The following is a 13,682-nucleotide window of genomic DNA, read 5'->3' as shown; positions in this document are numbered from 1 at the left end:
ACTAGGGTTTTGTGAGTGTGTGTGTGCTTACAAGAGCTCAAGCTCTCTTCCCCCTTGCATCTTTTGTGAGTGTGTGTGTGCTTACAGGAGGCCGTGCCCGAGACTTACTGAGGGCAGCTCATTTAGAAAGAAAGGAGATTGATCAATTTTAGCACATTGTCAAGCTGAGTGGCATGGGGAGCTGATATCCTCGTGTTTGATGCTCCCAGTGGGAGGACATGCCTCCATTATGCAACAAAGAGCGGCCACTTTGATTGTGTCCAACAAGTTTTGGATGTTGTCTAGATACCCATAGTGGAACAAACATGTGGAGCTATGCCTCTACACTTGGTAGCCCGGTCTAGCCATTCTACAGTAGTTTGCTTGCTTTTAAGTAAGGCATCTCTGATGTGTGCAATGCCTACAAGATCTGATAGAAGTGGTTGTGGTTTTGGAAGCACATCATTGTATTTTGTAGCACATAGAGGATCATCTAAATGTGTTAAAGAGCTCTTGGCATGGGGTGCAGCTAGGTTGCATAAAAACTCTCAAGGACACACCCCTTCTTCTTCATCGCTCTGCAATACCATGACACAGCATATACATGTGCAGCTTTCCCCTTTGGTTGCATAGCCCTTGGTATGGCCATCTCCGTGGCAGTTTATGAGAAGTCTTGACCCTGAAGCATAAGTTCTCTTGGAGGCTACCGTGGCACATGCTAGTGATGCTTGGGAGCATCAAATCTTTTTTGTTAATGAAAAACGGATCTCTTATGTACTGGCCATGGCCAGATTTCATTTTGTATCTTGTATGCCTGGACTTCATGCCAGAAGTTCTTCTCGGACGAAGTGCCAGTGATGAGATTATTGTTTATATTTGTTTTTGTGTTTTTGTTGAGGTAACCTTCTGCCGGATGCTTTGCCCGGGGGATGACAGTGGTAATACAGTTAGTGATAGCTTGCTGGATAAAGTGCCCAGGAGCTCTCATAAATAGCTTGCTAGATGAAGTGCCCAGGAGCTCCCTATTCAATAATTTTTTTCAACAGCTCGCTGGATGAAGTTGCCCAGGAGCCTTGTTGATTCATTTTTATTTATTTTGTATCTCTCTAGAAGGTTTTCCTGGAAGGATCATTGTATGAGGTATGCCTCGGAGCCTGCTTATTATCGGATGTTTTGCTCAGAGGCTAGCTTGCCAGAGAACCACCTCTGTTTTTTCTGTGGCATTCACCGGGACGGTGAATTAACTAGTAGTGGGCAACCTGTGGACCGGAAGCCAGGTCCTCCACACTCCACCAAGAGTTGTCACCATCACCTCCAACATCTCCGACCATTTCGACCGCCAGTGCCCTCTGACTTCTCCGACCACCATTACCACCAGTGTGCTCCGACCACTCCGACCGCCGGTGCCCTCCGACTGCTCCGACCACTCCTACCACTCCGACCGCTCTCTGACTCCCGTCACCGCCTGTGTGCTCCGACCACTCCGACCACCGATGCCCCTCCGACTGCTCCGACCGCCGATGCCTCTCGACTGCTCCGACCGCCGTCACCATCAGTGCCCTCTGACCGCTCCGATCGCCTGTCATCGGCGGTGCCCTCTAACCGCCAATGCTCTTCAACCCCTCTGACTGCTCGTCCCCTTCGACATCTCATATGTGCATGGCCAACTCTAATGGCACTCATGGAGGCAACACCCCTCTCCCTTTCCCAAGGCAGGGAGAGATCCTCTTTGAGATCCTGAAGACCATCTTGCTTTCCCCTCTCCCTTTCCCAAGGCAGGGAAAGATCCTCTTCGAGATCCTCTTGCGCACCACCCGAGAAGGAGGACAGAGTTAAGGGAGCACTCTCTCGGCAGCATACAGAGAGTCTGGGACATACTCTCACAGAGGAGGATACTCTCTAGTGTATCACCTTGAGGTCTAGCACAATCCTTCTATTGGAGGGGAGTCTCCCTTGTATCATTCTTTGGGGTATTGTGATTGTATTGTTGCGCTCTGTTGGTGTTTGGTCTATCTCTTTGTGTGAGTGAGGTGAGTGAGGTGTGAGTGGTGTGTGTGGTGTGAGTGAGAGGCATAAAATAAAATAAAAAAGAGGGTCAAAATTTGAAAATTCATGGAATTCCATCTCACGGAATTACAATTCAAGGAGTTTTATCTCACAGCTTAAGAACCTGCACTTTCATGATTTAAGCCTCATCAAGATTAAGCCATATCACACAATAGCCACTATATATTTGTTAAGCTTATTGCTTACTATTCTTTTGGCTAAATTAATGTAACAGCTGCTCCATGAGTACATATCCATACTCATGCATTGGAGAACATTTGCACCAAAGCCTCACCATCGACAACTTCCAGATACATCTCTGGATGGGGGGGGCATGGTGGGCGAAATCCTCGTCAATGGTACAACCCATCACCTGGAATTTTCCTTCAAATTACAAACCTCTCCAAACGACACCACCATCTTCACAAATCAATGATCTTCAATCCTTAGTGAAGATATCTATATTAGCCTCGCAAGTCAACATAATTCTTTCAATCCTCACCAACAAATAGCTACTTCAATATAGAGAGCAGTTCAATAAGAGTCTATATGACCCAATTCTTGTACTTCATGTAAATCTGCGTGGTCATAAGAGTACTTAAATATAAATAAAAACATAAAAAGCACATGGATAGAAGAAGACCGGATTAGATCCTACTCAACAACTTTTGACAAGAATCCTGCCATACAAAGGAACATCATCACAAGCTAATTACTTCAAATGATGAATGTCGCTTCAATGAATCAAATGAGGAACTGAGAATCACTATCTTGTTTCTAATGATTAAGTCTACGTTCCTCCAAATCCTTCTCTCTCTTCTCCCCTATTATTAACATCTCTTAGTGTCCCCACTAACAAAAATCACATGTAACCTTGCCGATGATTGCCAAAAACAAAGTGAGCCGAAAAAAAAGAAGAAGAAAAAAAGAAAAAAAAAGAGGAGGCTCACACAAATGTAAAAATGCAATCATTCGCAAAAAAACCCACTCCCCACCCCGTTAGGAATTCCCATTACACCACTAACCTATTCATTCATTAACTTGCTTTTCTTATTCCTTCAGGAGGAACAAAGACCATTGAATGTCATTCAATATCAAAGCCATCGCTTGTTCATTCTCCCCACACAAAGGTCTTCAACGTGATCACGCGTGATCGCCATCAGGAAGGGGGGAATGATCGCCATCAGGAGGGGGGGAATGTTAATCCAATTCTAGGATTAACAAGAGGTACCGCCATTATCTTACATCAAGGAGTCACGATAGATACACCAAAGGGTCATACATTCAAGATATGAAGCAATAGTGTCCAAAGGTACAACTTGGACGGGCACCCGTAATGGTGTGACAAAGTATTTATGGCGATAAGAGTAGGTCCCAGGAATTTAACCCATTTCTTAGCAAGAGTATAACACGACTTGGGCACTAATGATGAGGGAACTGGTTGAGCTCTCTGATGTGTTGGCTAAAGGTAAATGGATGGACTTAAATTGGAAGGATAAATTATTTTCCTTTGTTCCTCTTAAGGTCACCAGCTCAACAGTTTGCAAAATGTTATGCAAAAGATGGAAAGACTGGTTGGGTCTCATTACTTGCGATGGGGGTGGCAGAGTCACTTGCAGCTCCATGTTCAGCTTGGGTATTTGGTGGACACACGAATTTAACCCCCCTTTGGCTTTACTTGACAAATCTGTTGCAAAGAAGCTTAATAACAAAGGCCTTAGGTACTTGGATGACTATTGGAACTGGGATGTGGCAGGGTGGAAGAATGTGGATCATATAATTTGGCAATATCATTTACTAGTAGGGAGAGTAACCTGGTAGCTCAGGTACTTGCATGAGTGTGTGTGTGCATGTGCTGGTCTGTATGCAATGTGAATAAGCTGAGGTGTACTAAGCTGGATGTGCTGTTACTGAATCTGCAAAGGAACATCATTTGACTCCTGCGCCCAGCTTTCGAGACCCCCCAAATTCGGACCAAGAACTCAGAGGTGGTATTGTAAAGAAAAGCAGGATGATCATACTTTTGTTGCTTTTCTAGAGAACCCTGTGGGAACTAGATCCATTGTTAAATTTGGTCTAAGAAGGGGGGAATGTTGGAAAAACAATCCCCTCGAGGCTGCACTACCGAAGCAATGATGGAGGCCAGCATCTTGCTGGGTTATCAGATATCTTGGGAGCATTCTTGTTTTTTGATGGAGGAGGAGAGATGGGTTTTTCTTTATAAAATTTTAAACGAAGACAAAAGTGATTTGTAGAGGTCAGTAGCTTAGATTTTACTTCGGTGTACTTCAGTACTTTTGGACATCTTCTAAGTTTATATATATATAATTATTATTGATCCAAAAAAAAAAGAATATATATGCATACATGCATATATACATCTTTCTTACAATACACAGTAAAAATGTAAAAGTGCAACCATAAATTCAATCTATATAGTAGATTATTTTTTTGAATAAGAGAATGGTGATGATTGAAAGTGGTAAAAGCTTTGTTTTTTTTTTCACTTCTTGCTCTTTGGACCTCCACTTCCTTTCATTGCCTTATTTTTTAAATAGAAATAAAAAACTAGTGGCTTGGCCACACTAGTACATGTGATGCAATTATATGTATTTGTATACACACTTGTGAGCTGGTTTCCTTTAATAAACAACCCCAAATACATTTTAAAAAATTTCAAGTGTGGGTACTGAAATTACATGCCGGTAGATTCAAACCCAACACCTCCCGCTTTTACGAATACCCCAGGCTGGCTCTAATGTTAGGCTACAGCCCAAAAGGCAAAAGGAAAGCCCAAAATACATTTTGTGAGCATTTGGTTGAAGACCAAGCAAGGTACCTTGTTATGTAGGCTTCATTTTTGACATCCAAGGCAAGGTTGCAAATTTACAACTTATGTAAAGGTCTCTCTCTCTCTCTCCCCACACGCACACGCACACGCACACGCACATCGGGGGACACACAGTTTCACACCCCCGGTCGGAGAGGTGTTTGTGACATGCGCGAACCATGGCCTCTTCCACACTCTTCAATTTTGTAATGAGCAGTAATCAGCAAGCGCAGCACGAGAAGGCCAGCCATGGCGGATGGTCCTCCGCCTCACCTTCCACCTTCAAATGCCCAGTCTCGCGTTCTTCTTTAAACCCTCATTTGCAGATTCAAAACCCAACAGGAAAGTTAAGGTATGACAGTTCTGCCCGATCCATATCCTTCTTTTTCATCATTACATGCATTTTCTGAATCATTATCCTTTTTTGATAGTTGAAATTATATCATGGCAATTCTGAATAATTGAAATATTTCTTTCAATTAAAATGATTCTCTGAAAGAATGGCTGTAAATCAGAAAAACAGCAAATAGATCTTGAAAAAAAGAAACATACTTCAAAAGAACTGAAGTAGAAAACTTGTTATCTGCTGAAGTAGAGCACGAGGGCTGCCCGTAGGTGCATACAACCAACAGCAATAGCTGAATAATGATGTGCTAATGATGCAAACCCAAGCCACCTATTTATAGGTTGGACAAGAGCTGGTCGGCTAGTATAAAAACAGTGGGCTAGCGGACTATGCAAAAAAATACTAAAATAATGTCTAAAAAATAGACAAAAATAGCAGAAAAATATCTAAAATAAGATGAATGCATGGCCTCATAAATCTGGCTAGATACAGCATGAAATATGCACATATATGCCCAATCTGGAGATGATAATGCCAACACCTCCTCTTCAGCGGCCAGATGGGCGGACCGACTCCAGCATGCTGAAGAAAGACCTCCAAAGAGTTTGAAGGAACAACCTCCTCATAAAAGGCACAGAGCTCGCGAAGATATGAAACATCTGAATATCGAGAAGGTCTTCGGAAGAAGCCACGAGAAGATCGAGAAGATATCAAAGACGAAACAATAGGATTAATCTGAAGAGAGAAGCCCTCAAGAGATGGAACCATAGATGGTACCTCCTCTACATCTGCAACGAACAAGTATCGGGACCAAAGTAGACTTCTCCTCTGAAGAAGAAGGAAATGAAACAACCATTGGAACAAACTGATCATCAGTGATAGTAGAAGTTGTCAAGTTCAAAGTATGGACAGGCTCCAAGATAGTGGAAGATGCCTCCTCTGAAACATAAGAAGGAGAAGCAACTGCCAAAGTAGGAAGCTCGAGAATATGTGAGGATATCTCGGCAAAATCATCCACCTGCCCAGTAGAAGAACCACTATCCTCCTTTGAAAAAGATGAGAGAAAATCTGCAATAATAGCATCAGCATGAAACAACACAAGGAAAGGGAGATACTCATCCAAAGGAATTAGAGGAACCGATAAGGTCTCTATCAAAAACTCCTGTAAATAATCCTCTGTTGTGGATAGGGCACTGACTTCTGAATCAGAAGTCTTCTCTGTGACCACCAGGATGGACTCATCCTGCTCCTGTGAAGATGAAAGAACAGGGGGATCATAGACAGCAAGAAAAGCCATCTTAGCATGAGACTTCGTACCCTCCTCTGTCGTTGGCAAAGTATCTGAACCATTTGTCGTGGGTGAAGTGTCTGAGCCATCAGAGGAGGACTCCTGTTTTGCTTTAGCTTTGGCTTTAGCTTTGCGGAAAGCAGCTTGTCTGGCAAAACATTTGGCCGCAGAATGACCAAGTCGGCCACAAAACTCACAAGATTCCTTCATCCTGGAACCCTTGTTGCTGTCAGAATCGTCGTCATTAGAGAATGACTTTGTGGTGACTTTCTGCTTGTTGTTGTTGGAGTTCCCTTTTCCGCCTTTGCCTTCGTCCTTGCCCTTGTTAGAGGCAACAAAAGCAGACTCTGACTTGTCTTTTCCGCGAAGCATGCACTTGTCGTGGAGATAACTCACGACTTCCTCAAAAGGGGAGAGAGGATCACGGAAATAGATGTGATCTTTGAAAGAGTCAAAGATTGATGGCAGCTTACCAAGCAGTTTATGGATCGGGTTGTTGATCGAGCTCCCATACTCCTCAAGCTGCCTCTTGATCCTTGTGAATTCCCCAATCTTATCAATGATATTATTTGAGTCACTGATGGTAATCTTCTCAAGATCCGCCTCCAACTTAGCAATCTTCACAGAAGATACTCTCCTGAACCTCCTCTGAATCTCATTCCACATCTGACTGGCATCACTCCAGGAAGATATAAATTGTGCTCGGATAGATGGTGTCATACAATGGATGATGATGAGACGTGCCCGTGCATCCAGAACTCCACGAAACGCGGAATCCACCAAGTGAGGAGTGGTGGCAGAGGGCCACACACCTACTCCTTCAAGAAGCAATTGCGTATAAAACGACCAAGTATGGTAGTTGGTAGCAGTCAGCTTCATGGAATCACTCACTTGAGGGGGTGAATAGGATGGCACATGGGAAGGGGTTGGGATGAGGGTTTGTGGGAGGGGAGAAACAAGAGAAGTGGTGGTGGTGGGGAATATGGAAGGAAAAGAAGCAGGAATCTGGGAATAAGGTAGAGAAACAGGAAGCTGGGAAGAAGAAGCCTGTGAATTTGGGGCTTGGGATCGGGGAGAAGAAAAGAGAATCCCCGAGAGAGAAGAATGACTATGACCAGAAGCCATATCCTCCGATAACGCAGCAGAATCCTTCTCTTCAACAAAGCTGATTAGAAAATCAGCAAACTCCTCGAAAGCTGAGTGCAGCCAAGAGAAAGGAAGGAGAAGAAGGGATGGGAGGGTGGGAAACCAAAAGGAGAGGTAAGAAATGACTCCTATGGGTTAAAACCCTGTTGTAGCACCAAAATACGGGGCTGAGATCTGAAAACGCAGATCTCAGGCTGAAAACGCAGTACCTTTGTGGAAAACGCAGCTCCTCATTGGAAAACGCAGCTCCTCAATGGAAAACGCAGGTCCACAGTAGAAAACGCAGCTCCTTTGTAGATGTAGATGCGGTGGATCTTTGCCTACAGTAGTAGATGTAGAAAACGCAGGTCCCTTTGTAACACTGGGCTCAGATACCATGAAAGAATGGCTGTAAATCAGAAAAACAGCAAATAGATCTTGCAAAGAAACACACGTGCAAAAGAATTGAAGTAGAAAACTTGTTATCTATTGAAGTAGAGCACGAGGGCTGCCTGTAGGTGCATACAACCAACAGCAATAGCTGAATAATGATGTGCTAATGATGCAAACCCAAGCCACCTATTTATAGGCTGGACAAGAGCTGGTCGGCCAGTATAAAAACAGTGGGCTGGCGGACTATGCAAAAAATACTAAAATAATGTCTTAAAAATAGACAATAGCAGAAAAATATCTAAAATAAGATGAATGCATGGCCTTATAAATCTGGCTAGATACAGCATGAAATATGCACATATATGCCCAATCTAGAGATGATAATGCCAACATTCTCAAATCATGAGAGAGAGAGAGAGAGAGAGAGAGAGAGAGCGTGTATTTGAATTAAGTGTATCAGAATTAGGATAACTATTGTTTTTTGAGAAGGAAAAGCATCTCCCTAGCAGGAAAATATAACAACAGTCCATTTTTGAAAAACCAAACTCTAGCCTGTTTCTTAATTTAAGATTTTGAAAAGGAACAAATATTCTTTTAGAAAGGTTTATTTTCAAGTTCTTACATGGTCCTTATGGATAGATAATTTATTATCATCTCCAAAACCTTAACTGTCATGGATTAATCATGACCATGGATGTCAGTCTTGAAGTTCTAGGTCACCAAGGAGAAATGTGCAGTATGGAACAACTTGACCAGACAGTTGATGCAGTAAGCGGCATCTCACAAGATCAAGAGCTGCCGGTGTCGTTGCTGGATAGCATCTATCATCTCCTACTTGAATGCACTAGTCTCGGAAACTCATCACACGGCAGGCAATTGCATTTCCTTGCAATCAGCCATGGACTTGACACGGTAGGCCTTCTGAGGGACCAATTCATACGGTTTTTCGCCTCCTGCGGGAGCTTGGAGGATGCAAATCTAGTATTTCTCAAGGCTGGAAATCCGAGTGTTTACTCATGGCAAGCCATCATCTCCGCACACGTAGCAAATGGCCAAGGTGAGTTGGCTCTCATTTTGTTCGATAATATGCAGGGTAATGGTGTAAGGCCGAACAGATTTGTGTTTATGTGCATGGTGAAAGCTTGTGGCAACATGAGAGACATAGGGCAAGGTGGGCTGCTACATCAACAAATAATAGACAGTCACTTGGACACAGATCTGGCTGTAGGAACCTCTCTTATCGAGATGTATCTTAAATGCGGGCTACTAGAAAAGTCACAAGAAGTATTTGATGGAATGCGAAATCGGGATGTTATCATATGGAATGCTTTGATGGCAGGTTATGAGCAACATGGACATAGCCTTGCTTGCCTTGAACTATATGACAAAATGCAGCAGGAGGGTATAAAGCCAGACAAAGTTACATTTTTTTGCATGTTGAAAACCTGTGGTAGCTTGGGAGAAATTGCACTAGGGATGCAGATACACGATCAGATTATTAGAAGTGGTCTTGAATCGGATATGGCTGTAGGGAGCACTCTTATTGACATGTATGCGAAATGTGGAAACCTTGAAGCAGCAGGAAAGATCTTTGAAGTGTTGCCTAATCCTGACATAGTGTTGTGGAATGTTATGATCAATGGATGTGCACGTCATGGGCACGGAGATCTTGCTCTTGAGCTTTTCGAGGAGATGCAGCTCAGGAATATGGCACCAAACAAAGTCACTTTTTTGAGCATTTTGAAAGCCTGTTCGAGCATCGGAGCATTGGACAAGGGTAAATTGGCACATGCTCAATTTCTTTTAAGTGATTTGAATTCAGATGTGGAAGTCAGCAATGCCCTCATTGACATGTATGCCAAATGTAAAGACCTGCAAGAGGCATGGAAAATTTTTGATGATATGCCAAATCGAGATGTCGTGTCATGGGGGACGATGATTGCAGGATATATTGAACATGGGCATGGTCTGCCTGCCCTTGAACTTTTTGCAAGGATGCAAGAGGATGGCACAAGGCCAGACAGGTTCATATTCTCATCCGTTGTGAAAGCATGTACTGTCCTAGGAGCTATCGAGAACGGGAAGCTTGTACACAAGCAAATTAAGACAAATGGATTGGAATCAGATGTATTTGTGGGCACGAGTCTGGTGGGCATGTATGCAAAATGTGACAGCTTGGAGGAGGCATGGAGCTTGTTCAACAAACTGCCAAATCGGAACATGGTGTCTTGGAGTGCAATAATTGCAGGGTGTGCTCTTCATGGGGAATTCAGGATGGCCATCCAATGTTTGGAGGACATGGCTCGACAGGGTCTGATGCCAAATGATAGTATCTATGCTGGTGTGCTTACAGCGTGTAGCCATGCCGGTCGTGTTGATAAAGGTTGCTGGTTTTTCAAATGGATGCAAGAGGATCAGGTTGTCACACCAACTATAGAACACTGCAACTGCATGGTTGACCTTTTTGGCCGTGCAGGACACTTGAATGAGGCGGAGGATCTTCTCGAAACCATGCCAGTCAGGCCTGATACCACGGGGTGGTTATCTCTTCTAACTGCTTGCAGAGCACACAGCAGGGTGGAACTGGGAAGACAATGCTTTGATCACGTTGTCCATCTTGATCCAAGTATAGCAACTGGTTACATGCTTATGAGCAACATATACGGTGAGGCTTGCATGTGGGATAAGGTTCTTGAGGTCCAAGAGCTTCGAAAGAGTGCAGGTGCAAAGAAGCAGCCCGGAAAATCTTGGGTTGAGATAAACCAGAAGGTTCATGAGTTTGTAGTGGGAGATCAAACCCACTCACAGAGTGAAACAATCTATTCCAAATTGAAGGCCTTAAGAAGCAAAATGGAGCAGCAAGGATACATGCCAGAGTTAAGCCTGTCTGGGCACTTCGCAACAGATGCAGAAAAGGGAGATCTTTTGTTAGGACACTCAGAGAAACTGGCCATAGCGTATGGGCTTCTCATGACACCAGAAGGTACGACTCTTCGAGTTACAAAAAACCTTAGAGTGTGTAGAGACTGTCATAATGCCAGTAAGCTCATCTCCAAGATTGAAAGGCGCCAGATTGTACTCACTGATGCATACTGCATTCATCGTTTTGAGGATGGAACATGCTCTTGTGGGGATTTTTGTTGATCTACAGTGTTACAATCACTACTCTGGTTGCTGGTATTTCGTATTGGATCCATTTTTCACTTCGAGGATGGAGCATGATCTGATCTACAGTAAGGCATGTAAGTCAGGCACAGATAATGCCCCTGCATACCGTGTTTGTCACTTGGAGCATTTTCGTTGATCTACCCCCTGATACATGCATCAATGAGGCATGAGGTGTGTGCACGAATGTATGGATCTTCAAGGGTGTCCCATGTCACCATAGAACTCTATGGAACTCTATGGTATTCTCTGGGCATGTTCTTCTCATGAACTGAGGATTAGAGCTTGGGGTGTCATTAACATTATATGCACCTGCAACTTCTGGTTTTTTGATTTGGGAATGTGGCTTTTGCTAAGAAGAGACTGCACAGAGATGGTACAAAATATAAGTACGAGTTGTCTTACTGGGCTGATGCAGCTGCAATCGCATAAGCAGGCACAGTGCCTGCCTCTTTCTCAATTAAGGAATGGCCTTACTGGGCTGATGCAGCTGCAATCGCATAAGCAGGCACAGTGGCCTCTCTTTCTCAATTAAGAAATTGCAGCTGAGTCGCAAAGACTTTGCCGAATGGAAGGCCACTTAACAAATGATTGGTTCACCCAATCTCCCGCTATGCCAGAGGAGGTGATGACCAAAGGAGTCAACTGCAGCACACAACATCCAAATCAAACTATAACATCAAAATCAATTTACGTTGTTACCTATCTAAACGACTAAAAGGGAAGGACATAGGTTTTCGTACTTAAAGAAACCATCTCCTTGGACAGGGTTTGCAATCACGGCTAACCGTTTAGTAGCACGCCTCCACTTTTACTCATCTTTATTATCTTCAAACTCCTTTGCAGGCAGGGTATCTACAAGGGGGTTAATCTCTCTATTTGGCAGCAAGGTATTTATCCTATATTTCACATGGTACTTCATTAGTATGAGAATATATGGATGCTGATCTTATATTTCAAATGTTACAATTATTTATTTCACTATACCAAGCAATATAGAGAATGTACCTTGAATACTATTCGGGATAGCTCTGAAAGGTCACAAATATACCAAGATGGAAGACCTTTTTTTGCATCGTGGCATGCTTCTTCACCATGCCTTACACATCGCTCTTGTGTGCTTCATAACTGTTTCTTTGTTTGCTAAGTGCCTTAATGACAACTCTTATTTTTGTGTATTATTTGGCACACTTTTATGTTTTTCATCGACACATTTTTTGCATTCTGGCTATTAAAATCATTTATTGGATGCGTTTTATTATAAAAATCCAATGTAAATTGACATGGCAAAATTAGTGGGTCTGCATAATATTTAAAATCCATGGTCAAATAGTATTTGTGTGTGAGTTTTCTCAACTTTTGGAAAGTTGGGGACATTTTTTGAAGTTCTTTATTTGAAAAAATGAAAGGTCTTTGGACGTTAGGCTAAAAGATGTACTCAATTTTTAATAATATCAAGAAAAGGAAAAAGGGGAAGTTGGTTGAGGAGGTTATGTGTGACTCCTTATGAGCATGTTTCTTCTACTTTTCTTTCTCTCTCAATTTGGCACAACTCTTGCTTCTTGTCTCTCATATGCTTTTCTTGTTTCTTCCAATATGGAGGAAGAAGGTGAGAGTGAGGAAGATGATCTTTTCTATGTGCCAAGTTCTTTGTGAGTGTGTGGGTTGTTTTTCTTGGTAAGAGATTATAATTTGGAGGTTTCATGGTGAGGGGCTAAGCCCTAACAATATACTTTGCTGCCTTGGTATCCTGGGTGTGTGTCATTTGTGAGTGATGGGTGAGAGCTGTTCTTTTTTTTTTTTTTTGGTTGCGCCAAGACAAGCCTAACAATGGAACTTGCAAAGAAAGAGGTGGTCTCAAATCTTGCAAGAAGGGAATCAAAGTCTTCTATGATATGATTTGCAAAGGAGTGCCTCAATGGCAAATCAATAAGAGGAAGAAAGAAGAGTTCAACGCCATCAGAGTTTCATTCGGGAGAGGAGAAGATGTCCTACAAATCTGTGGGTGGCAAGAAATGGAAAAGAAGTGGCTGTAGGAGGAGAAAGCGGTGGGCAGGAGTTACTTCCAAAAGAAGAGATTGGCGGCCTGTTGATAATGGTAACGATAATGTACTCTCACAGTTTAAACAAAGTCAGCAATGCAGTGGTTGCAGCTGCATAATTCGAAACAAGGGTGGATGTTGAGGAGCCTGCAAACCAAATTTTGAGATAGACGACAATGGGCAAGAAGAAGATAATTCAGTTCCAGACGATGAAGAAGAAGAGGAAAAGGAAAAATTCAGGTGAGGCAACTACTTCGTGGGGGTGATAATCATGGCCTGCATGCTGCCGCTTCTTCTTCATGGGGTAGCAGCGGCGAGCTTCTCCAGTCACTGCCATGGTGGCTTGCTGCACAACACTGGGTTTTGTGAATGAGCTCGAGCCTTGGTGCTGCTGCAGTGAAGGTTAGCCAAGAAGAAGGAGGTCGTGTAAGTTTGTGGATATGAAGTTGCAACTTTCATTGGAACCTC

At 43.1% G+C, this 13,682-nt stretch overlaps 1 protein-coding gene across 2 annotated transcripts; it reads left to right on the top strand.

Annotated features, from left to right (window-relative positions):
- The first annotated feature begins 4,835 nt into the window (after window positions 1-4,835).
- LOC147626922 (pentatricopeptide repeat-containing protein At3g12770-like) lies at window positions 4,836-12,141 on the top strand. Of its 2 annotated transcripts, none has more exons than XM_086815473.1 (2): window positions 4,836-5,207; window positions 8,709-12,141. In XM_086815473.1, exons 1-2 carry the CDS (start codon window positions 5,035-5,037, stop codon window positions 11,149-11,151), a joined length of 2,616 nt encoding a protein of 871 aa, XP_086671599.1. In that variant the 5' UTR covers window positions 4,836-5,034; the 3' UTR covers window positions 11,152-12,141. The 2 variants fall into 2 exon arrangements, with proteins under 2 accessions (XP_086671599.1, XP_086671600.1); XM_086815474.1 differs by having other exon boundaries at window positions 4,858-5,207; window positions 8,717-12,141.
- The last annotated feature ends 1,541 nt before the right edge of the window (window positions 12,142-13,682 follow it).

Source organism: Cibotium barometz, chromosome 21 (assembly GCF_041138505.1).
Source record: "Cibotium barometz isolate CiBa-2024 chromosome 21, ASM4113850v1, whole genome shotgun sequence".
NCBI classification, from domain to species: domain Eukaryota; kingdom Viridiplantae; phylum Streptophyta; class Polypodiopsida; order Cyatheales; family Cibotiaceae; genus Cibotium; species Cibotium barometz.
This window is presented reverse-complemented; position numbering and strand designations above follow the sequence as displayed.